This window comes from Eretmochelys imbricata, chromosome 3, assembly GCF_965152235.1.
Source record: "Eretmochelys imbricata isolate rEreImb1 chromosome 3, rEreImb1.hap1, whole genome shotgun sequence".
NCBI lineage: Eukaryota > Metazoa > Chordata > Testudines > Cheloniidae > Eretmochelys > Eretmochelys imbricata.
The window spans coordinates 111,735,457-111,762,604 of record NC_135574.1 but is presented as its reverse complement, the minus strand read 5'-3'; the positions used below and the strand labels follow the sequence as shown (position 1 = coordinate 111,762,604).

General features: G+C 37.4%; 1 protein-coding gene across 7 annotated transcripts in view; it reads right to left on the bottom strand.

The window, feature by feature from the left end:
- The window catches only part of STXBP5 (syntaxin binding protein 5), a 189,638-nt gene that overhangs the window by 23,682 nt on the left and 138,808 nt on the right, over nt 1-27,148 (bottom strand). For 5 of the 7 annotated variants that reach the window (XR_013345657.1, XM_077813176.1, XM_077813177.1 and 2 more), the window contains 5 exons: nt 20,040-20,105; nt 14,866-14,928; nt 14,718-14,765; nt 2,625-2,675; nt 9-248 (listed from right to left, as the gene is read on the bottom strand). Coding sequence is in view for 6 of the 7 variants with exons in the window: in XM_077813176.1 (XP_077669302.1) it covers nt 9-248; nt 2,625-2,675; nt 14,718-14,765; nt 14,866-14,928; nt 20,040-20,105 (468 nt within the window). In the remaining variant the exon portion in view is untranslated. The remainder of the gene's footprint in view (nt 1-8; nt 249-2,624; nt 2,676-14,717; nt 14,766-14,865; nt 14,929-20,039; nt 20,106-27,148) is intronic. The other 2 variants (XM_077813181.1, XM_077813182.1) reach the window with 1 other exon arrangement.

Sequence of the window (27,148 nt, the reverse complement as noted above, 5' to 3'; positions counted from 1 at the left end):
GTACATACCACTGGGAGAAACAATTACTGGCTGACTTAGTCTTTGTTCTCCTCCTGGGGGTAGGTTCAGTACAATGACTAGCACTGTACCCAGAGTAGTCCCAACCCATAAACATGGAGAAAGTGATGTATCTGCTTTCCGTGTGAAAGTCTCACAGAAATGAAGAGCAGAAATTGCTTCTCGGGATTCCTTATCGATGCTAGTTACACTGGAACTCCGGGATCGACTGAAGGAGTTGTCTCTGACATCTGAAACAAGTTTACATTAATTAAAAAGCACTGCAAAATACAGCATAAAGTTTCAAAATAAACTACAGTTAGGATTTTTTAGCATATTTTGTAAAGATAGTTCTTTAAAAATCAAGCATGTAGTAACTTTCACTCCATAGATTACTTCCTTTTGCTAAATATTTCCCTAATTACATTTCCTCTCCTGCCCACTGACCCCATTTTCCATGCTGTATTCTAATTGCAACAATCTCTTCAACTGCAGAGTACGCCACTATATAATTGTCCTAGATGGTCATTGTGTGTGTTCATCTTTTGCATGGGACAAAAGACAGTCATTTATCAAACAGCAGAAGCCTTTTATTATCTTAGTAAGAGACAAACATCTCAGTTTAAGCTTGTAAAGGGACCCACATACCATGGTGATAAATAGCTTGTCCTGTTCTCCGACTTTAGGAGATTGATGGAAGGAGGACTCACTGGCTATTCACATTAGCCTGAACTTCTGGCATAGGTCACTTAAAAAACCTAAAGTTCTTTGGTGGTAATGTTCAAAAACAAAGAAATTGGGTAATTGAAGACTTTCTTCTGGAGTGCTAAAGGAAGTGACATTGATAAGCTTTTCCGGCAGTCATCCCTGGACTAAAAGAAGGTTGAGCACAAAGTAGCTCCATGAAAGGGTATTCAAATCATAAGCACAAAGTAATTTTGTTTTAATTTAATTCAAAGTTACTGTGCAACTCCTTAAAAATAGGCTATTATAATGGAAATGCTACCAACATCTGCATCAGCATGTGTTACCAGCTGCACACATTGTAAATACCAGAGGGGTCAACATTTTTAGAGATTCTCTTTTGTACTCAAGCATGAGTGTGATTTTTAAATTCCTGACAAATCATTCTCTTTCAGTTAGCATCTCCCAATGCTTTTACTAAAAGGCAAATCAAATTTATCACTGAAAATATGGTGTAATTTACACTATGGCTTTGTTTAGGCCTGGATTATGCTAGTTTTAAGCCCTCACTGGTACACAGATACAGTTGGAAACTCTGTGTACTAGCAGGATTTAGGTTTAACCAACAGAATTTACTTATGTAATTTATTCATAAAAGCATTACTGCACAGCATAATGAGCCATTTCATTAATGGGCTACATTGTTTTCCCCACTGAGAGAAAATCTCCTAGGTAACTGTGCTTTATCTGAAAAGTTACTACTTTCTGCATTATAGTAAGAAAATATGGTACAGAGTCATATATCTAGCGAAAATAACGTGTAATACATGATGAATCGTTTGTTCTGCTAACTTCAGCTACTGATTATAGCACCCTCATCAAAAAGATTCTTCTTAAGATTTTAATATTTACTGGGGAAGAAAATAAATCAAGGGTTTTTCCAGTTAAATATTGGTAATACCCAAATTTAGTAATTTGTAGATATGATTAGCTACAGATTATATTTTCCTGTCATTAACAAGAATCTTGGAAAATCAGTTTAAAAGCAGTCAATTTTTTTTTTTTTTTAAATAGAAGTGCCTTAATTATACGGTCTCCAACTGAGCTGCATATTGAAGATAAAATTGAATTGACCCATTACCGAGCGTAAGAGAAGCTAACCAAAATTCTGGTAACTCACTGAAACTGGGGGTTGCAAATGACTTCTTGAATTCTGTCCCTTTGACTTTTGATTTGCATGTACCTTTCTTGTGTGCATTATATAAGAATTCTCCAGTTTCTTTTTCTGAGCAAAATAGGATTGTTGTGACAGATAAAACTATATCTATATTTGTGGATTTAATATTCAAGAAAGATATAACAATGTGCTGAAAAATATGCTTATTTTAAGCCTCTTTAATTATGCAACTGAATGATCATTTGTGTTTCTAAACTTTAATATGCAAGCTGTACAACTAGAATGTTTACTATGAAATTACTGTACTATGTCTCAACAAAATCCTAAAATAACATTTTCTTATAACAGTTATACATCAACTTAGCTCTACACATGTTAGCTTTAAACATGTTAGTAGCCTGGTTGTAGTCAACTACAAGTGTAACTGTTTGCAGAATAGGACCTTAATTAAAATCTCCTGGGAGGTCTGTAAAACTTCATTTTCCCTGTTATGTGGTTCCAAACAGACATGACATTTTTCTGGTAATATTCCTCTTGTAACATTCCTGACATCACAAGGTAACTGACATAAGAATTACAGCAGCCTCAAAAAATTCAGATAAAAATTTAACAACTACGCATAAATCTGTGTGCGTACATTAGGATGACAACAACTGATATTTCACATGTCTATTTAAACACATATTTTGGATTCTTACTTTATAGAAATTTACTCTTCCTATAAAACACAGTTGCAATATGGGTCAACCTTTATTTTTGAACTTACCTAAATCAGGCTTTAGTTCAGTTGGCAAACTTAACTTTCTGGACATCTTTGCTGAAAAATAAAATATATCTTTAAAAGAAATATGATAATGTTGGCCTTTTTATTAACAGATTGCCATTTTCCAAATGTTTAATACATCGCAATTTATTACATCCAATTTCAGTACTAAGCAATTAATCCAAATTCTGTATGATTGAAACCCTTGTGTTAAGCAGTGTTTCCACTAGAGTTGAGCCTGACTCAAAATCCCTACATCCAAAATCCCATTAAGTTTTGGGGAGGAGAGAACCGAAATTCAGACTCAAAATTTTAAGCTTATGCCATCCTTAAGATCTTGCCTGAAACTTGACAAAACTCATGGATTTTGTTTGCATTTTTGACTTTGTTCAAACCCCAAGTTTAGATCAAAACTGATGTGGGGGCAGGTTGTACAAACCCCTGGCAACGAACACAGTTCACACAAAGCCCTGTGCATGCAAACGGCTGAATTTTACACAACTTTAGTGTACCCCTCTTTCTCTCAATGTAATCATCATCTTGACATATATAAAAGGCAGAAGATGTAATTTATAATTATGCCACATTAAGATAAAAGATTTTACAATTTTGTACAGTTTTTTTTAAAGCCATCTTAAATATTCTGAAATTTAGGGCAAAGTTATGGAAATACAGAAACAACAAGCAATATATTGTCTATATACAATATGCACAATGTTTTCTTAGGTAAAATATAGTAGGACCTTGATAATTTGGACCATTAGGGTATTGCACCGTTGTGAAATACTGAGTTTTGCAAATTAGGATGTTAAAAAGGAAAACACGATGCAGTACAATGCAATTTCTTCATTTATTTCAGTCATTTATTTTAATCTTAATTATATAATAGGTAGTCTTGGCTACTTTAATCCTCTTCTGCTCTTTGGGGTGAAGAGACACTCACTTTCCTGTAGGATAAGAGGATTCCAAGTGACCAGGGCTACACTAGCACACACATTATAGTCTATTTTGTAAAAAAAAGTAATTAAGCCCTAGTAAAAGGACATCTCACTACAGCACCTTGTATTTAAAATGGTGTTTTCCCCACATAAGAGCAAAAATTGGAATGAATTATAAGAGTAGTTTATTAGCAAGGTTCTACTGTGAGAGTGACAGATATAGCTGGATAATCTGTCAGTCATTCAAATTTTGATATATTTCGTGTTAGTCTCATAAAATGCAGGTTTGAAAAATATTATGCAGTCACATTAAATACAGATATAAATACTGTAAATTTAAGGAAAACCTAAAAGTAGTTCTAAAGAAATGCCTTTTAGAGAGTTCTTTAAATTACTTCAGTTGTTAAGATGTTTTTCTAACTCAAGCATAGCTAGGATCCAACAGTGGGTTACCTTGTAGAAGACAAGGTAGCATTTTTTTTTAATGAAAAAAGCAAGCCTCATTAAAAATCCATTTCTGGAACAGTTAGGGTGATATTGCTAGATGTCACAGTGAGTGGTGCACTACCAACATGTAGACAGAAAATTGCTCTTTTTATGGACACTGAAATATTGCAATATTAAGATACCAGGAATGTAAAACAAAGTAATAAAAAGGTGCAACCATGTGTGACAGGTGAACTATCCAATTCCTCAACTTGTGTCAAATTTTGACAGTCATTCACACATATTGTCTTCATATGTAACATAATTTAAAAGCCTACAACTATAAAGACTGTAAAACCTTAAACACAACACAGAGCAACTAAAGAGCCTGCAGTTCCATACACAGTAAATAAATTTCTCTTCACAAAAAGTTTCTTTGAAAGAAATAAGACAACCATTAATTCTCTCTTATCACCACAAGCAATACAACTGATAGATTTTTGAAACCACTCATTTAGAGATTCATAGAGTTACATAACAAAACCTGATTTTTATATTATAAGTGTTCTAATATTGTTCAGAACTATCTATCAGCCTTGTAATGATAAAGTGAAAATTAAATTAACAACATGGTAAAATTTTACTTACAGAAAACAGTGATTACATTCAGTCCATTTATAAAGCAAGTACACAACTAAAATACTCAAGTTATAACTAACTGCTACTTGAACAATTAATTATCACACTTTTGTCTGTCTTGTGATCAGAAAGGTGTTGTGTCTTAGGCACAGGACTGGGACTCAGAAGATTTGGATTTAATTCCCAGCTTCATGTGTTACCTTTGGTAAATCACTTAAGGCTTGTCTGCACTAGCTGATGTGCAAATTCTAATACACACTAGCATGTCATTCACTAACTGGCATGTGTGTACCCTGCTGGTGGGCACTAAAAGTTCCCTAGTGTGCATTAATGTGTATATTGGGGAACTTTTAGTGCATGCCAGTAGGGTCCACATGGACCAGTTAGTGCACATCATGCTATTGCACATTACAATTTATATTCCAGTTACTGCAGAGTAATGCACCACGTAGACAAACCCTCAATAGGGATAATACTTCCCTACCTAAAAGAAATGTTCAGAATACCCAGATACTACTATGATAGAATACTCAGATAGACAGACTCTTCCCCCACAAGTCCCCGACTTCCCTTTGCTGAAAAACAGCTAATTCTCACTTGTCATCTTTGTTGAAATTAAATAAGTGTTCATTTTTTACACCCACACTGATGACGCATGTGTGAGCTCCCTACTCTTGCAGGGTACAGTACCACTCAGTCTTATTCTTCTGAATTTTCTTTGAAAATGAAAGTCTCAGATTTAAAAATTTAGTATATTCTAGTAGAAGTCCCAATTATCATCAGCTGAACCCTGAGCATATGGGCAAGACTCACCAGCCAGATACCCAGGAAAGAATTTTCTGTAGTAACTCAGATCCCACCCCATCTAACATCTCATCACAGGCCATTGGGTCTATTTACCATGAATAGTTAAAGATCAATTAATTGCCAAAATCATGTTATCCCATCATAACATCTCCTCCATAAACTTATCGAGTTGAATCTTGAAGCCAGATAGATCTTTTGCCCCCACTGCTTCCCTTGGAAGGCTATTCCAAAACTTCACTCCTCTGATGGTTAGAAACCTTTGTCTAATTTCAAGTCTAAACTTCCTGATGGCCAGTTTATATCTATTTGTTCTTGTGTCCACATTGGTACTGAGCTTAAATAATTCCTCTTCCTCTCCAGTATTTATCCCTCTGATATATTTATAGAGAGCAATCATATCTCCCCTCAACCTTCTTTTGGTTAGGCTAAACAAGCCAAGCTCCTTTCACAAGACAAATTTTCCATTCCTCAGATCATCCCAGTAGCCTTTCTCTGTACCTGTTCCAGTTTGAATTCATCCTTCTTAAACATGGGAGACCAGAACTGCACACAGTATTCCAGGTGAGGTCTCATCAGTGCCTTGTATAACGGTACTAAAACCTCCCTATCTCTACTGGAAATACCTCACCTGATACATCTCAAGACCGCATTAGCTTTTTTCCCAGCCATATCACATTGGCAGCTCATAGTCCTCCTATAATCAACCAATACTCCAAGGTCCTTCTCCTCCTCCATTACTTCTAATTGATGCATCCCCAGCTTATAACTAAAATTCTTGTTATTAATCCCTAAATGCATGACCTTACACTTCTCACTATTAAATTTCATCCTATTACTATTACTCCAGTTTACAAAGTCATCCAAATCTTCCTCTATGATTTCCCAGTCCTTCTCTAAATTGGCAATACCTCCCAGCTTTGTATCATCCACAGACTTTATTAGCACACACCCACTTTTTGTGCCGAGGTCAGTAATAAAAAGATTAAATAAGATTGGTCCCAAAACTGATCCCTGAGGAACTCCACTGATAACCTCCCTCCAGCCTGACAATTCACCTTTCAGTAGGACCCACTGTAGTCTCCCTGTTAACCAGTTCCTTATCCACCTTTCAATTTTCATATTGATCCCCATCTTTTCCAATTTAACTAATAATTCCCTGTGTGGCATGGTATCAAACGCCTTACTGAAATCTAGGTAAATTAGATCCACTGCGTTTCCTTTGTCTAAAAAATCTGTTACTTTCTCAAAGAAGGAGATCAGATTGGTTTGGCACGATCTACCTTTTGTAAAGCCATGTTGTATTTTGTCCCAATTACCATTGACCTCAATGTCCTTAACTACTTTCTCCTTCAAAATTTTTTCCAAGACCTTGCATACTACAGATGTCAAACTAACAGGCCTGTAGTTACCCAGATCACTTTTTTTTCCTTTCTTAAAAATAGGAACTATGTTAGCAATTCTCCAATCATATAGTACAACCCCTGAGTTTACAGATTCATTAAAAATTCTTGCTAATGGGCTTGCAATTTCATGTGCCAATTCCTCTAATATTCTTGGATGAAGATTATCTGGGCCCCCCCGATTTAGTCCCATTAAGCTGTTTGAGTTTTGCTTCTACCTCAGATATGGTAATATCTACCTCCATATCCTCATTCCCATTTGTCATGCTACCATTATCCCTAAGATCCTCTTTAGCCTTATTAAAGACTGAGGCAAAGTATTTGTTTAGATATTGGGCCACGCCTAGATTATCTTTGACCTCCACTCCATCCTCAGTATTTAGCGGTCCCACTTCTTTCTTTGTTTTCTTATTTATATGGCTATAGAACCTTTTACTATTGGTTTTAATTTCCTTTGCAAGGTCCAACTCTACTTGACTTTTAGCCTGTCTCACTTTATCCCTACATGTTCTGACCTCAATAAGGTAGCTTTCCTTGCTGATCCCTCCCATCTTCCATTCCCTGTATGCTTTCTGCTTTTTCTTAATCACCTCTCTTAGATGCTTGCTCATCCAGCTTGGTCCACAACTCCTGCCAATCTAAAAGAAATGTCACTCTAGACATACAAATTCTGAAACACTAAACAATTCATGGCAATATTCCAAGGAGTTTAAAAATAAAGGCTGAAATTGGCACAAGAGATAAAATCCAATTCACTGGTGATCTGGAGTACATGAAAATTTGATGGGTCTTAGATTCTAAGATCCACATCCCTCCTTTTTAAAAAACATCAAGGCAATAAAAATCTAGAATTCCGTATCATGGTTGATAAAAATAAGTTTCAAGATGATTCTGCTGCACATTAGTTTATTAAGGAAAAGAAATATCTACTCTACAAAATGAAAATGTATTTGTTTTATTAATACTACAAGTAGATAAAACATATTTAAAGGGAAAATAATTATTGCAGAGATGATTGCTGAGGGAGAGATCACAAGGTGCTTAAAATATATAGTCTGTTCACAGCATAACATTTCAAAATATCTAATAGTGTGGACAGTATGTTGAACAAGTCAGGAAAGCACAAAGTAAGAAATGTGAATAATTATTAAAGGTTAAATAAAAATAGTGTCACCTTGCGTATAAACAGAAAATACTTCACAGTTTTAATTAATGAGAAAAATGGGAAAACCATCTTATTTTTCATTGGTTGTTAAGCTTTTAACCTGAATCACTCACTAGAATACTGATCATTTGCTTTTATTTCTCACTCAGCTAAACAGAAAACATTTGGTCTATGTATCTTATCTCCTTTTTTGTACATATTATATTGTATGCATAGTATGAGATTTGTTGTGCAGAGGAGCTCCCTCTAAGACTGTCTCTATTAGAGAATTTTATAAAAAATGCTCTACTGGTTGTAACACGGGTCAACCTTAAGAAAACCTTCTGTGGCTGGGTAAATTTTGATCATTATTTAAAAATGAGGAATAGCAGATTTAACTAATTCAGCAGTAAAAGCTCTAAAGGCCACATGAGATGTATGTGTACTGTTGTGTAGTAGCAAAATATTTACCATGCCTCACTGCACATGTGGTTGTTTTGAGCAGTGGTCAAAGTATTTCCTGTAGTATAGTTTGTAGAAGTAGCTATTAAACCATGTTAAGTATTTGGGCTCCATCTGGATAAACAGAGCTATATAAATATAAGAGCATTATAATTATTCCATAGAAGATTAGGTTTGGAAGAGACCTCAGGACGTTTAGTCCAACCCCCTGCTCAAAGCAGGACCATCCCCAACTGAATCATTCCAGCCAGGGCTTTGTCAAGCCGGGCCTTAAAAACCTCTAAGGATGGAGGCTCCACCACCTCCCTTGGTAACCCATTCCAGTGCTTCACCACCCTCCTATTGAAATAGTGTTTCCTAATATCCAACCTAGACCGCCCCGCACTGCAAGTTGAGACCACTGCTCCATAGTTAGCTTTTCATACAATTCAAATGAAAGTTTGGCTATAATAATGAGCCTACAGAAAGAGACATTGTCCATGCTTTGGTGTCTGAGTCATGTTCATTCCTGAATAGTCCTAGGAGTGTTACTAAAATAATCAAAAGACTAGATAACTAGAATACATCTGGTAAATTTGGAATGGTGACTTTGTGACTCCAGTTTATTTTATATTCTTTGTGCTAACACTGCAGGTTTGTGTGTTTAGGCAAGTTTTTCTTGATCTTGTAACAAACCAATAATTCTAACTCTGACATCTATTTGTTGCTATAGATATGAACCTGTAGGAATAAAGAAGCTTTAGATAAGCACATATCTTCAATAAAATGATTAAAAGGAGAAAGGTTTGTTTTAAGTAGGGCTGTCGATTAATCGCAGTTAACTCATTCGATTCACTCAAAAAAATTAATTGTGATTAATTGCACTGTTAAATAGAATACCAATAGAAATTTCTTAAATATTTTGGATGTTTTTCTACATTTTCAAATTGATTTCTATTACAACACAGAATACAAAGTTACAGTGCTCACTTTATATTATTTATTACAAATATTTGCACCGTAAAAATGGTAAACAAAAGAAATAGTATTTTTCAGTTCACCTCATCCAAGTACTGAAGTGCAATCTCTTTATTGTGAAAGTGTAACTTACAAATGTAGATTTTTTTTGTGTTACATAACTGCACTAAAAAATAAAATAAAACAATGTAAAGCTTTATAGAGCCTACAAGTCCACTCAGTCCTACTTCTTGTTCAGCCAATCGCTAAGACAAACAAGTTTGTTTATATTTACTGGAGATACTGCTGCCTGCTTCTTATTTATGTCAGCTGAAAGTCAGAACAGGCATTCACATGGCACTTTTGTAGCCGGCATTGCAAGGTATTTATGTGCCAGATATGCTAAACCTTTGTATGCTCCTTCATGCTTTGGCCACCATCCAGAGGACATGCTTCCATGCTGATGATGCTTGTTAAAAACATAATATGTTAATTAAATTTGTGACTGAACTCCTAAGGGGAGAATAGTATGTCTCCAGTTCTGTTTTACCTGCATTCTGCCATATATTTCATGTTATAGCAGTCTCAGCTGATGACCCAGCAAATGTTCATTTTCCGAACACTTTCACAGCAGATTTGACAAAACACGAAGAAGGTACCAATGTGAGATGTCTATAAATAGCTACAGGACTCGACCCAAGATTTAAGAAACCAAAGTGCCATCCAAAATCTGAGAAGGACGAGGTGTGGAGTATGCTTTCAGAAAACTTGAAAGAGCAACACTCCGACGTGGAAAATACCAAACCCAAACCACCAAAAAAGAAAATCAATCTTCTGCTGGTGGCATCTGACTCAGATGATGAAAATGAACATGCGTAGGTCCGCTCTGCTTTGGATGGTTATTGAGCAGAACCTGTCATCAGCATGGATCAATGTCCTCTGGAATGGTGGCTGAAGCGTGAATCTTTAGCGCATCTGTCATGTAAATATCTTGCAACGCCAGCTACAACAGTGAACACCTGTTCTCACTTTCAGGTAAACAAGAAGCGGGCAACATTATCTCCTGCAAATTGTAACCAAACTTGTTTGTCTGAGCAATTGGCTGAAGTAGGACTGAGAGGACTTGTAAGCTCTAAAGTTTTACATTTTTTTATTTTTCAGTGCAGTTATTTTTTGTACCTAATTCTACGTTTGTAAGTTCAACTTTCATGATAAAGAGATTGAACTACAGTACTTGCATTAGGTGAATTGAAAAATACTTTCTTTTGTTTTTTACAGTGTAAACATTTGTAATAAAAAATAAATATAAAGTAAGCACTGTACACTTTGTAATCTGTGTTGTAATTGAAATCAATATATTTGAAAATGTAGAAAACATCCAAAAATATTTAAATGAATGGTATTCTATTATTGTTTAAAAGCATGATTAATCACAATTAAGTTTTTTAATTGCTTGACAGCCCCAGTTTTAAGATTTAGACATCTATAAATTTTCTTTAGGGAGACAATTCCTTATGGTCCTGCCACTGGAATAGTATCTATTTTTCTCTTCAGTTAGGTGGGAGCTAGATTTTCAATTATCCTTTCATGAATGACACCTCCTTACCCTTAATTGCTGCCATGATGGCAGCAGGTAACTGAACACAAGGACAAGATTAGTATCTTCCTATGAAAATAATACTTTGCAAGTTAGAGCAATGGGAAGTGTGGGTAACTTCACCTTATCTAATATCCAAGAGTAGCCTCTCTGATGGGCTAAATCCTCAACAGGTTGGGGACAAAGAATTCCAGAAGCTTATTTTGGAATTCAGAGTTCCTTGTGTGGCAATGCAATGAACTGCAATCATGCCACAAGACAAGTCCCATCTGATTATACATTTGATAAAGTGAAATGATTTGTTTTACAATAGATCAATAAAATTGGTAACAATAGATGGCACACGTTTTACAAAATATCCCAATCCCTGTCCAACTGATCACAATTCATTTTGAAACAATGAAGAGATAAAACATGCAATTATTAATGTCAAATAATGGCAAGAGACAGTGACATTCTGTAATATGACAGAGAAAAGGAAGATATTAAAGTAGCACCATAAGCTCACAAAACAGCCATGCAACATGAACATGCCACATACATGTACAGTAAACGACAATGCCACATACATGTACAGTAAACGACAATGCAAAAAAGTATTTTTGTTTTCACCGACTTCAAGTGGTCACTCCTTAATACATTTCAAATGTAAAATTACACAACAATCCTATTCATAATGGCAACGCAAGAACCATGAAGATGGGCATTTTCTAATTCTTCTAGATAGATTCACTGGGCTCCTACATTATTAGTAGGACAGCTGTCTACTCACAAACCCAGTAAATAATTATGAGTGAGATGACAAAATTTTCAATGATTGTACAGTTTATTAAACTGATAGCAGAAATTTCAAGTTACAATGTGGAGTTCATGGACTATATGTAAAGCAAAGATTTTGTCATGGATATTTTTAGGAAAAGTCAGGGACAGGTCATAGGCTTCTGTGAACTTTTCTTTATTGCCCCTGACCTGTCCCTGACTTTTCCTAAAAATATCCATGATAAAATGGGAAGGGACTGGGCAGCTGCAGGGTGGCTGGGAGCTCTGGGCTCCAGCGGCAGAGGGGAGCCTCAGGGTCCCCTGCCTGCTCCCCAGCATCAGGGGTCCCCCTGCTCCCCCATGGCAATGGCTGGGGAGCTGCCAGAGTCCCCCTGCCTGCTAGCAGCAGTGAGTTGCCAGGCTAACCCCCTCCTATGGTGGCTGGGAGCTTTGGGGGTATCCCCACTGCCCGCAGTGGCTGGGAACTTTGGTGTACCCCCGCTGACTATGGTGGCTGGGAATTTGGGGGCCGGTTGCCTCAGATGGCGAGGATACCTCACAGCTCCCTGCAGCTGTGGGAGGCGGCACAACTCTGCATTTCCCAACCGCCGGGCTGAAGACATGGAGGTCTTTGGAAGTCACGGATTCTGTGACTTCCACGACATTCATGACAAAATTGTAGCCTTAATTAAAGGATATTACACATAGTTAACATCAGGCTCAAGTTAACTCTGCATATCACTTTTTTCCTGAAAGATGCAATTCTTTCAAACTTGTTCTAGAACGTTATTTGAGTTGTGAAGCAAATTCAAGACACTATTCTATTCCCTTAGAAAGACTTTAGAATGGAACAGATGTGTATAATTCTGTATAATTATCACTGATTTGTTTTATTAATACAATAATGCTGCAATATAGTGATGACACAGTAGAAATTACAACATCATAGTCAAGTTAAACAGCTCAGACAGCCTGGTCAACAATTAACATAACTAAAAGCAATTTTTTGCATAATATAGGTCATTTTATTAAAATATAGAAAAGAACACTCCTTTTGGAACACTTAAGAGGAAGATGATTTACCTCTCTACCAGGCAAAGATAACATGTAAAACCATCAGGTAGAATTTTGCAAGCTGTGTCAGATTACTCTACCATTGTGTTATAAAACTGACTTCCAACACCCTTCTTATTTCAGTCCTGGGATGTTCAGAACAGAGAGATCCTGTTACATCTGATGCTTTTATTATTGTGGCCAGCTCTCCAATCAGGATTGGGACAAAAATACATCCTCTTTCCACCTTCCTGCTGTCTCTGGTATAGAGTCTTTTTACTAGCTTAAGAGGCATTTCTTACAGTCTCCATACGTGGGACAGGGTAAGCAGCCTTCACAACCTCCTCACATCAACATTCATACAACTCTGAATTTTGAGTGCTATATTTTTCCCTTTAGTTGCTGCACTGTCATTACTTGTTGGTCTCCCTTTGTTCCATTCAGGTGCAGAAAAAGTTGTGAGTTGCCAAAGGTCAAACTATAAATCAGAGCCAATAAAAATCCAATTATCTCAACTCCTAGTCTTATACCTTATTCAGCAAATTCTGCTGTTTGTAGATTACTCACAAAATATCTCTATGATAGAGGTAATGGAACCTATGTTCGTAGATTACTCATAAAATACCTCTATGATAGAGGTAATGGAACAAATTCTTGTGTATAGAGGGTTCAAACTTTTTGTGCTTAGCACTCACAATTAAAGATAGCTAATGAGTCTATCTGGGACCCTAACTATTAAAATACAATAGCTAGTCATTTGCCAGCCAGCAAACATTAGAATTCTTCACCACCCACTTTTGTCTCTGCAGGACTAGGTTTGTGGATATTACTTTACGAAAGAGGTCCAGAAAAGATCGTAAACGTGATAGTGAGGTACCAAAATCCTATGGTGGAAGTTGGACATGTCATTCTGGATTGTCACTTTCAAACTTACTTTCACTCATTGTCTCAACAATTTCTTTATCTGTGGTAAATAAATATTACTACACTATTAGTTATTCTTTCTATGACGTATACTTATATTCTAAAAGACATTAGAGGTATACCAAACAATCTTGTTATACATAACAACACAGATTAAATCTTTGGAATAAAATATCTCCAAAGGAATATAACTAAATCTTATTGCTACCGTACAATGTAGATACAACAAATAAAAATCTTAAAGTACTAATGCTGAAATAAGAATAAATTAGAAAAATGAAGAGACCTTTTCCCAGAATACACCAAATACCCATTTGCCTTATTTCCTTACTGACCATGTGTTAGATTATCAATCCATCATATTTCCATTCTGACCATAAAAGGGTTCATTTCTTAGCTTGCATACAACATAATTCAAACCATTTTTAATTGCAATTTTTATTTAAAAGAATTTATAGACTGGTGACTTGTCATATTATGGCTGGATACCGCTAGCATATACCGCTCTGGGTTATAGTATTGATAATGAGGATAGGTATATATATAGCTCTCGTTCCTTTTTATGCTGAAGGAAAATGCAATCCTACCACTATTTTGAAAACTTGTAGGGAAAACTAGGCCTTATGGATATGGGTGTGACATTTACAAGGAAGTAAATCAGTAACAGTTTCTAAAGTATACTGCACCACAACAAACGTAATAGTATGTTGCAATTTGCATAGACTGAACCCGTCTAATATTTCAGAATAAAGTAGAACCTCTTCTCCCAAATAAATAGGAAGGTGCACATCATATAAATTAAAGTATTAAAACACCGTTTCTCCTTGATTTTGTTAATCATTGTGCCCAATATATTTAGCACAGAAGCAGCCCAAAGGATTACCATTTAGCACAGGGAAAGATAGATTAAGAACTAAATACACTACAATTTGAAATTTTTTGCTGTTGGGTTAGTGTTGCATAGAGTAAGGCACTAAATTAGGAAGAAAGCAGAATTTTTCTAGTTCCTACCTATATCATTGGCTACCATCTTGGAAAATTTTCTGCCTTTGGTCTTCACTGTAAATAATATTTTAACAAAAAATGTCAAAAACTATAAATGTACTAAAAGGATGAACTGAACAAAATAAATAATGCTGTTAAAATAAAAATACTGTACCCTTTTCTATAAAATTATTCATTTTTTGATCATCATCATCAGAATTGTTTGGAGAACCAGAACCTATATGAGTGAAGACAGAATGAAATAGACATGCAAAATGGACATTCACAAAACAAGATACATGTACAACACTTATCTGACAGAAAGACACTGCATTATATTTAAAAAAGTCTTATGAGACTTAACATACTGTCACACTGACTTCACAGCTAAGATACATCAAAGTACTGATCAAAAGATTAGTGAAGCTTTCTGTTATGTGGTGGCACTATAGATGCCAAACTCTTTGCAATAAAGAAGCGTACACAAAAATAAGCAGGTAATCTGAAGCAAAATGACGTATTAGAGCAAGACACACCACCACAACACAGTGCATCTGGGTTATTTTGGTTAGAGACATTTATTTTATTTAATATAAACATTTTAATATGTGGACACCTAGTATGTTGGTCTGTAAATAAGAGGACAAAGAATTTATCCAAATTTGGATCTACAGAGAAAATGGAATATGGAGCATCATTTGGTCTCAAAGAAAGAAATCTGTTTAGAGCAGCAGTTTTATTCTGCAAACAACTCCTATCCCAACACCACAACAGAAAACTTAATTCTGCAAGCAGTGGTTCTAAAGACCACAGATGGTGAATGGGCTATGATTTGTGAACCACTGTTTTAGAGACATTTAACTTGGTGGCTTTTTTAATCTTATTAAAATACCCAACACTGCAGGTTTTTAAATCACTAAAAAAAACCCCACACCAATAGAAAGGACAGAAAGTGTTACAAGGGTATTATTTTCTTACTATTTTAGGTATCCAAGCATGGCACTTTGTATATTTTATGCAACTTTATCCAGGGCACTAGATGAGGGAAACAAAGTTTAATGCTTTTATAATCTCTTTGTTTTGGTTTTCATTTTGTTTCTGCTGTAATTTAGTTCTCGGTGTCTCAAAGCTAGAGGATGCTCTGCCAACTAGCAAGGGCCTGGAGCCTTTTTTATAGCTGTAAATCTGTGTAACCACGCAGTGGAGGAAGTTAGAGGGTAACTGAAGTTGCAGCTCTGTTCATTTGGAAGACTCAAATTGTCACACCATTCATGCTGTAGCTTCAGTTGACCGAAGAGGTCTCAGACTTTCAGTCCCAAACACTGATCTTCCAGACTGTTGTACAACCAGTCTCCTAATCAAGCTCTAGTTGAGCATTATTTTATAACTGTAAGCTCCAAAACCATATTCACTGAATTTTTAAAAAATGCCAAGCTTAATAAAGTTAAAGTTATATTTGGACATTGCAGTCTTACCCCATAGCTAGTCTCTCCCTAACTAGACAAACTCCAAACACCAAAATCTGCCTTCTATTCTCTGCAACTTTAGTCTATCAGTGTTTGACGCTCTGATTTCTTCTGGAGCTCTTAAGTTCTGACAATATCCACTCCCCACCTTCCCAGCATCTCATAGGTCCTCCCCAGTTGTGTTGCCCTCTCTAAGGCCTTGTCTACACTACTGTGGTAAGTAGACCTAAGTTACGCTACTCCAGCTAAGTGAATAATGTAGCTGCAGTTGACATAGCTTAGGTTGACTTACTGCAGTGTCTACACCATGCTGAGTTGACGGGAGATGCTCTCCCGGTGACTTACCTTAATCTTCTCATTCCAGTGGGGTACCTGAGAGTGCTCTGCAGTCGATTTAGCGGGTCTTCACTAGACTCACTAAACTGACCCCTTCTAAATCGATCGCAGCAGCATCGATCCCCGGTAAGTGTAGATATGGCCTAAGAGTCCCTCTGTGAAGCCAACAACTTATTATCTCCAGCCCCACAGATCCCATTTCCTGTTACTGCAAATTAAATGTTTAAGTTATCTTAAGAAGCCCACTTCTGAATTTTAATCTAATTCAAGACAAAACATACCCAGGATGGATGTTTGTTTTTTATTACATACCCAGCAGAGTGTGTTAAATTTCTGCACTATGCATGTATATTCTTTGGTTCTTCTATGACAGAATAAAAGTAGAATTTATTTAAATACTGTACCTGACCCCTAATTCAGATAGAAAAAATTGATTGGGGGCGGGGCAGGGGAGAGATTATGTTAAATGCATTTACTGAAATTTTTGAATTTCAAATTTAAGTACAGTGTTGAATCCAGTGTTTTTTCCCTCATAAAGTCTTTGAAGACTGGTGATAAGCTGGAAATACTAATGAAAAACCCACCCTATTTCTTTTCTTCTTTATCACCTTCCCAGTCTTCTTCCCTTCTTTATTTTCCAAGTTTTCCTTCCTTAGTTTAAGGTTCACTATATTCCTTCCACCTGCGATTTCTACATAAAGATTTTTCTGGGGCCCATGATACCTGACTTTCACAAAAGATGCTAATCCTTGCAGGATGAATATTTTTGGGTGTCTCCTTATTTCTCTACCTTTCCTTTCCTCCCCATATGTTCCCCATGCTTTTTTCTCTTTGCTTGCCCTCTTCTCATCCGTGAAATGTCTACTTTTTCACCTCTTCTCGTTGTCAGTCTTTTCTCGTGAAACACACTCATTTACTCCTAAAATTGCTATCTTTTGAAAAAACAAAAGAAATCAACAAAACCAAAACAACCCACACATACCAAATAATTATACCTCAGTCAATATTTTACAGTTCATTTATATTAATCCTTTTATTGGAATTATCTCCTTAGCTCTATTAACTGAATTATTATTTTTTTAATCAAAACTTGTCTTAAATTTAAATGTCCAGGTTAGGTCATTTTACTTACTCTACCTGTCAAATTCAAGTAGTTCAGTTAGAACTATCACCAGCATCACCTAAAATCTACGCAGAAGTATTTCACTGAAACAACAGCAGAATACAGTAAGTGGATCATAGATTTTTGCATCTACTGAACATGGTGGGGGATGAGCGTTTTTTTGTTTGGTTACACAAATAGGAAGCACATCTTTGAATCCAAATGAGGGAAATACTTCTCTATACCAGAGTATAGGGTAGCCCAAAATCAGGTTTAACACTTCAACAAACTCTGTATTTAGGTAACTATTTATATCATAGCAACACACTTCTTTAGTAGAATTTGGTTATAAAATGTGAAGTAGAGTTAGTCTGTTTGTTTTTAAATGTAAAGTAGAATTAATCTACTAATCATGTCCTGGTCAAATTCCAATTCCATTCTCAATTTGCCCTTCTGAAAAGGAAAATCTTAACTGTTGACAGATTGACAGTCTGATGATGTACATTGAAACTCTGAATACAGTTTGAATGTGTGTCAAAACAAAATTGCCAACTCAAACTTAATTGTCAATTCAGAAATTAAGTTTAATACTTTATAAAAAGTTTTCCTGATAAAGTTAAAAAAAAAGGATATTTTGTTTTGTTATACATTCACATTGGTGATAAAGATGACACCTTTTGTCTAAGTGTGAGGGGGCAATAAGGAGGTGTTTTCAGTTAATGGCATTCAACTTTTGGACTTGCATACTCCATTGGTCCAACAGAGGCAGTCTACATTTATAGCGCTGCAGCAGAGCTCCTGTAGTGTTTAGTGAAGATGTTACCTACGTTGACAGGAGAACTTCTCCAGTTGGTGTAGGTACTCTACCTCCCCAAGAGGTGGTAGCTATGTTGACGGGAGAAGCCCTCTCACTGAGATAGCATTGTCTACACTGGGTATAACTGTGTCACTCAAGGGCATGATTTTCTACACCCCGGAGCAACTTAGCTATACCAACATAAGTTTGTAGTGTCAACCAGAGCAGAGTATGAATTTGTTGACATTCTGGGATCCCTAAAAGACATATCCTTTTTACCCAAGCTTTCAATAAGGGCTTTAGGCTATAGAGGGTATAAATAGGATCAAAGACTTTGGTATTTAGTATTCTTTATAGGCTGTTGTGGTAAGGATCATTCATAATGGCATTAGTTTATTCATGAGATGAATTAATTTTAATATATGTTCCCACCCAATCCTTTTAGGCACTTTTTAAATATCCAGTTAAAATAAATCTGCAATTTTAAATCGTAATCTCATCAGACTAGAGCTTCTGAGGGAGAATGAGTAAAACGATAGCTCCCATTAAGAGTCTGATGAAAGTGATGGGAAAGTGAAACAGTGACAGATATTTCTAGACACTTTTGAAAATTCATTTTTAATACTATATATATTCATTATGAGTGCATTCTTAAGTATTTGGAAGAGCGGAGCCCTAATGAGTTATTATTCATTAAACTTTTGAGCTATTAGAGTGAATCACCGCAGTTCTCCTTTAAAAATCCAGCTCCAGTGTAATGGAAAAGCCAACTTATTTGGAGTGGGAAGCTCCTATTTTGGAAGTCTGCTAGCTTCCAGAAAATTCTGAGAGCCTGACAAAAATTTTCAGCTACCACCCTCATGAGAAAATGGCAGTAAACTCACACTATAAAAGTCAGTCAAAAATAGCTTTCCCCAAAAAACAGGATTTTTTTCCCTTTATCAAAGAGATTTTACCCTGTAAACCTGTATTAAAAACAGAAAAACCTTAGCAGTACCAGTTGGAACTTGTGATTTACACAGATATGGAAACTACTTAAACTATTATTGTAGTCACAAGTTGCAAGTGTGTTATATTACCGGTATCTCAGGAGCTCCACACTGCAATCTCTAGCCAAGATCCCTTTTCCTCCCTGGCTGTGAAGTAAATATATATATCTATGATAGCCTTTTTCTTTCCATCGTGTTGTATTCATTTTGCCATATATTATACACACACAACACACACACACACACAAGTGATTGACAAAATTAATAGGAAAAGCACTCATAAAATATACTGTAGCATGAGACCCTCACTTTCCTCACAGCCTCATAGATAGCATGTATTTCCAATCTAAGAATATCTTTGCCTGCGTGCTGTCTCCCTGAAGCATAACTATTTGAAACTCACACATGCCACTTGACTCATCCTTACTAGAAACTAGGTTTATATTTCCAAGTCAGATAAATTGTCCTTGATTTAAACCAGAATTCTGTAATGGTTAATGAAATCTTAAATGGCAAAATGAATACAACATGATGGAAAGAAAAAGCTAACAGACGGTTTCTATATAATCACTTAGCAAGCATTTCTGGCACAACTTAGAACAATGCGTGTCACATTCTGTGCAACTATAATGTTAAAGTATTTGAAAAAACTGTAGTTACCCGAAGTCGGTGACTTGCAGCGATCCTCTGGCACTGTAGTCCCTTCATTAATATCACAAAGACCTGCTGAAAAATACAAAGAACAATTTAAAATAGAAAATAAAATTGCTGTTTACAATCTTTCCTGAACTAGAACTTGTGAACTTTTAGCCTCTATATTACACTAAGCAAGTGTTTCTCCCACTTGACAGGGGGAGTGAGGGGAGATTTTTATTTATTTATTTATTTATTTTATAAGTCTTTCACTTAAGAGGCTGACCTCAATTACAGCACTAAAATAGTCTGTTTGACAGAAGAATTATAGTATTACCTCAGAAATACTGAAACTTTTCACTAGATTTTTTTAATCAATTCGTCAATATTTAATCAGAAAAATAATATTTGGCAAACATTTAAGAAAAAAATATAGCCATATATAATCAGAGAACGTTGTTTATTTAATTAGATATGTGCATTGAACATGTATACTGTCCAAAACAAAAGAGTAAAGTATGACCTAAAATGTTAAGTGAAATAAGAAAACTAATTTATGTTTGTGATAAAATCAGATGAATAGGAGGATTTCAATATTAAGGAATTCTATAAAATACTTTAAGATTAACATGTGACCACTATTGTGTATTTTAAAATAATTTCTACTTTCCTTTTTTGGGGTAAAGTTATACTATATTCCTGAAGCCACACTTAGGTGATCCTTTACCATTGGTTTTTCAACAGAACTCACTGATTTCATTTCAGAAATGGATTGATGATATAAGGTGGTTATGGTTTATTTTTGGGGAGTGAAATTATTTTTCCCCTGTTGAGGACTTTCATATAACACTCAATATGACACCATCATCATACAAATCACAAGACTGTAGTTACAAGACTCTTTCACTGAAAGAAATGATAACTTTGCACACTTAAAGAATGCAGAATTAGATGCAAAGAAGGAAGTCAAACCATTGGGATCCCATATGTTGCATACTGCCTACTAGAGATACAAATGGAGTTTCTGATCCCCTGTTTTCTTTATGACTTGACAAATGATGTGTTGAAATTTAAATATCAGGGGGTAGCCGTGTTAGTCTGCATCCACAAAAACAACAAGGAGTCTGGTGGCACCGTAAAGACTAACAGATTTATTTGGGCATAAGCTCTCATGGGCTGGAACCCACTTCATGTTCTAGCCCACAAAAGCTTATGCCCAAATAAATCTGTTAGTATTTAAGGTGCCACCGGACTCCTTGTTGTTTTTTAAATTTAAAGTTACCAGTTATGCTTTTTGGTTTTGTTTTTTATTAAAAGCTTTCACTACGTTTAAGAATATTAACCTTCTCAGAGGATATGTTATGATGGACCATGCTAATCTAAATACAAGTACTAATTGCACAAATGAAACACAACTGAATCATTTGTTAGAAGAAAGTATCTGCATGTGCAGAACAAGATTTTCAACACAATGCAATCATAGTTTAGTGTCTGAACCTTCTTCGGAAAAAACCCCATGAATGTGTAGAGACTATTGAGGAGATGGGGAGGGTTACACATGCCAAGTCAGAACAGACAGAATCAAGCTGTACTCACTTGCACCTGTGCAACTCTACAGACTTCAGTGTGTTTGCATGGTTGATATAGAGGGCAAAAGTAGGTGAAGAAGCAGTTTTTCTTATTTCAAAACTCTGGGGTACTTAGTAGTTATCTTCTGGAGTCTGGGTTAACAAATGAATATTTTCTGAATGTCAAAACCAAAGACTTATCCTGTGAGGAAAAAAGTTACTTAACCTTACTGTAACTATGGTTCTTCAAAATGTTGTCATCAATGTGGATCCCACTCAAGGTATGCACCTTCTCTTGAACTACATTTTCCATTGGGCCACACCTGCACTGTGCATGTTCTCATAGAAATCACAGAACTGGAAGGGACCTCGAGAGGTCATTTAGTCCAATCCCCTGCATTCAAGGCAGGACTAAGTATTATCTGGACTCAGACTTTAAGGTCAGAAGGGACCATTATGATCATCTAGTCTGCATAACGCAGGCCACAGAATCTCACCCATCCACTCCTGTAACAAGCCCCAGACCTATGTCTGAGCTATTGAAATCCTCAACTCATGGTTTAAAGACTTCAAGGTGCAGAGAATCTCCAGCAAGTGACCCGTGCCCCATGCTGCAGAGGAAGGCGAAAAAACCCCAGGGCCTCTGCCAATCTTCCCTGGAGGAAAATTCCTTCCCAACCCCAAATATAGCAATCAGCTAAACCCTGAGCATGTGGGCAAGACTCACCAGCCAGACACCCTGGAAAGAATTCTCTGTAGTAACTCAGATCCCACCCTATCTAGTGTCCCATCACAGGCCATTGGGCATATTTACAGCTAATAGTCAAAGATCATTTAATTGCCAAAATTAGGCTATCCCATCACACCATCCCCTCCATAAACTTATCAAGCTTAGTCTTGAAGCCACATATGTCTCTTGCCTCCATTGCTTCCCTTGGAAGACTATTCCAGAATTTCACTTCTCTGATGGTTAGTCCATCCGACAGCTGTTTGTCCAACCCTGCTCTTAAAAATCCCCAATGATGAAGATTCCCCACCTCCCTAGGAAATTTATTTCAGTGCTTACCCACTCTGACAGTTAGGAGGTTTTTCTTAATGTCCAACCTAAACCGCCTGTAGCGAGGCAACAACTCACTGGTGTGACGCCTCCTGCTGGTAGTCTTGGGAATTAGCTCTTCCAGACTGGAGTGCCCTCCGCAAGCCGGTGTCTTGCCTGCAGCTGGCCCAGTGTCCCTCCCAGACTCCAGTTCCCCCTTTCCCTCGGGGTTCTGCCCCAGCAGTACCACCACGCATCTCCTTCCTGGGGAACCCCCAACCCTCTAAACCCATCTTGCCTCAGTGGCTACTGCCCATCATCATCTAGCCCCCGCTCACTGGGGCAGACTGCAGTGTAATGGCCACTCATCACCGGCAAGGGGTTAGGACCAGCTGCCTCTGCGAATTCCCCGGCTGCCCCTCTGCAGCCCCAGGACCTTTCTGGGCCTTTACCAAGGCCTGCAGTCTGGGGGTTTACCAGGCTGGAGCTCCCCAGCTCCCTTTGCCCTTTCCCAGCACTGCTCTGCTTAAGGTACCTCGCCCTCAGGCAGCTAGCCCTTCCCACTCCAGGGCTAGAGTGAGACTCCTTTGAGCTCCTGGCTCACAGCGCTTTTATAGGGCCAGCTGTGGCCTGATTGGGCACGGCCCCAGCTGTGGCTGCTTCCCCCAGTCAGCCTAGCTCTTCCCAGCCACAGCCCTCTCCAAGGCTGCTTTTACTATTGGCTCCCCCAGGCAGCCCTCTCTCCAAAGGCTGTTTTAACCCCTTCAGGGCCAGAGTGGAGTGACTACCCCGCTACACCGCCCTTGCTGCAATTTAAGCCCATTGCTTCTTGTCCTATCCTCAGAGGTTAAGAACAATTTTTCTCCCTCCTTCTAGTAACAAAATTTTATGTACTTGAAAACTATCTTCATGTCCCCTTTCAACCTTTTCTTCTCCAGACTAAACAAACCCAATTTTTTTAATCTTCGCTCACAGGTCGTGTTTTCTAGACTTTTAATCGTTTTTGTTGCTCTTCTCTGGACTTTCTCCAATTTGTCCACATCTTTCCTGAAATATGGTGCCCAGAACTGGACTCAATACTCCAGCTGAGGTCTAATCAGCATGGAGTAGAGCGGAAGAATTACTTCTGATGTCTTGCTTACAATACTCCTGCTAATACATCCCAGAATTATGTTTTTTTTTTTGCAATAGAGTTACACTGTTGACTCATATTTAGCTTGTGATCCATTATGACGTCCAGATCTCTTTCCACAATACTACTTCCAAGACAGTCATTTCCCATTTTGTATGTGTGCAGCCGATTGTCTCTTCCTAAATGGAGTACTTTGCATTTGTCCTTATTGAATTGCATCCTATTTACTTCAGACTATTTCTCCAGTTTGTCCAGATCATTCTGAATTTTAATCTTATCCTCCAAAGCACTTGCAACCCCTCCCAGCTTGGTATCATCCGCAAACTTTAAGTGTACTCTCTATGCCATTATCTAAATCATTGATGAAGATATTGAACAGAACTGGACCCAGAACCGATCCCCGCTGGACCCCCTCGTTATGCCCTTCCAGCATGACTGTGAATCGCTGATAACTACTCTCTGGGAATGATTTTCCAACCAGTTATGCACCCACCTTATAATAGCTCCATCTAGGTTGTATTTCCATAGTTTATGAGAAGATCATGCGATACAGTATCAAAAGCCTTACTAAAGTCAAGATATACCATATCTACGCTTCCCCTCCCCCCCATCCACAAGTCTTGTTACCCTGTCAAAGAAAGCTATCAGGTTGGTTTGACACGATTTGTTCTTCACAAATCCATGCTGACTGTTATTTATCACCTTATCTTCTAGGTGTTTGCAAATTGATTGCTTAATTATTTGCCCCATTATCTTTCCAGGTACAGAAGTTAAGCTGACTGGTCTGTAATTCCCTGGGTTGCCCTTATTTCCCTTTTTATAGGTGGGCACTATAGAAGCACTATGAGTTTCTACCCCACTACAGTGATGTTAACACTGCCTTTTCAAACTTGGCATCTGGTGTTGCAGCTAGGTCAAGAGCATAGGTCTTAACAAAAGCCAGGGGATTACTCTAGGTAGCTTCCTTATGGATTTCAGACATGGGAATGTTCCAGAAGCAGGCAGAGGAAACAGCTTGTCTACTAACAGAGTGACCTTTGAAATTTGGAGGGAAAGGTTTATCAGCCATTTCATAGCAGAATGATATGCACTATGTGGTCCACTTTGATATTCTCTGGCAGAGGAAAGCTTGACTCTTCAAAACACCAAAGATGGCAATAAAGAGATGAGAAGCCGGGCTGAAGAGCTTTGTAATTTAACAAGACCCTTTCAATGTCCAAATTGTGGAGTGGTTTCGCTCCACAAGAGTGAGGTTTAGGGGAGAAAACAGATGAACTGGTTCAAATAAAATTCCAAAACCCCTTATGGGATAAACTTAGGATGAAGTCTCAATACCACCTTATGCCTGTACAATGTTGAGTAAAGGGGTATCAACAATAAGAGCCTGGAGTTCACTGACCCTGCAGCTGAAGTGATAGTGACTAAGAGTATCATCTTGAGAGTGAGGTCGTGTAAGCAGCATTCAGAAAGTGGCTTGAAAAGGGGGCTCCATGAGGTTTGCAAGGACAATATTAAGATTCCAAGTAGGAGGGTTCTTGGACGCATGAGTAAGTATGCAGTAACCCTTTCAGGAATCTGGTTACTGTGGGCTGTGAGTAAACTGAACATAACTGAACAAGTGGATGGTATACAGAGACTGCTGGTAAGGTGGTGCTCTATGTACCTGAATGAAAAGCCAGGTTTGTAGGGATGCAGCCCCAGAAGGAAGCACTGGGAGGGACTGAGTACTGGTCACAAGCAGGTTTATGGGACTGCAGCTGGGGAAGGCATGTCCCCACATTTCCTTTCCTGGCTGCTGTCTCACAAACCTGCCTGTAGAGCTGGGTCCTTTTTTCTCAAAAAATGTTGTCAATAAATGGTATGCTGTTGCCTACATACCATTTACATTAAAGTCAATGGGACAGTATTGGTTCCTGGCAAAATCTTGTTATTAACTGGATGTTGTCAATATCCACGTATTCAGTGGACTCCACTGTAATATATTGCAAATGTGTTATCTGTTAAGAACTGCGGCGTGGAATTCTGTAGTACAGGCAGCAAGGTAACCTGATCACTTGCAGCTCTGGCACGTTTTGTGAAGGGACACATCTTTTTCAGACTATATTCCATGTATCTGGAGGTGATTCAGGTGGGCACCCCAACCTGTTCCAGACACATCCATAATCAGTGCAGTTGTGGGAGGCGGGGGCGAGAAGACCCTTCTGACTGTTTTTGGGATTAACCACCAGGTCAGTCCTGATAGGACCACTGACAGTAATGCTGATAATGCTGAGTAGTATGGTGGACCACAACTCATACTCACCTGATGTTTTGTAGGAGAATGGATGGACTTTAGCCAGGCTTATAATGGATGCGGGTGAAATCTGGCAAGCAGTGTCATCTAAATGCAGGCTGACATATGCTAGGCCATATGACATAAGACCTTTTGACTTTTCACCAACTTTTTAAAATATTCCAAAAAATGTTCATCTTGTTAATTCATTAACTGATACATTTTACATAGTACATCAATGTTCTTTCTACAAAAAATACACACATATAAAGAAACACCACAGACATAAGGCTGATAGTGAGGTAGGGCAGCTATAGCTCCTTCCTTTTATAGCTCATTTTGTTCCTTCATTTGGACAGAACATAATGGAAGAGGTTGATGAAAATACAAGGGATTTCTCCCCTCTGTCAGCAGTTCTCATCCCTACCAACTCTGGAAGAAACAGCTTTAACGTATAATAGCAGTATGTTTTGCTGTCACAAGAGCATCATGCTGACTGAACCTAGTTTGCTTAAATGAGATAAAAGGCCAGAAATCCTCTTGGCTACATACTCAAAGTACACACATCTGTGTTGTTGTGATGCCATGATTTTAAAATAAATTTTGAAACTGGTGCTCCCATTGCAGAGAATAGCAAGGTATTTTCAGTTTCTCTTCGTGCAGCAATAGTATCAGTAAATTTACATGAATGGTTATTTAAGGGAGATGGGTAAGAGCAAGACTACTAAGAAGAACATAAGTCGGTTATGAGCACACTACTGCTGCTGAAGATGTGCTAGGCATAAAAATGCATTTCAAGTACTAAATTTTTAGATTTTTTAAAAACATCAAATTTCCACATCAAAAACCACTTTCCAAATAAACCACTTCCTTTCAAAGCTCAAACAAGATCATGTTAATACTTTGCATTTTGAAACCAGGTTATACTTGAGTCAGGGATGCTGCAAATAAAAAAAATTCTGATAATTTCACACAGCTCTACCTTATAAGATATTTTATTTCTTTGATAGTTCTATTTAAACATAAAACTATCAATTACGAAACACTATTGCTGTGTAATTTTTTGCAAGTAATAAGAGATTAAGTTAAATGTAACAATCTCTATACTGATGAATCAGATGAAGTGGG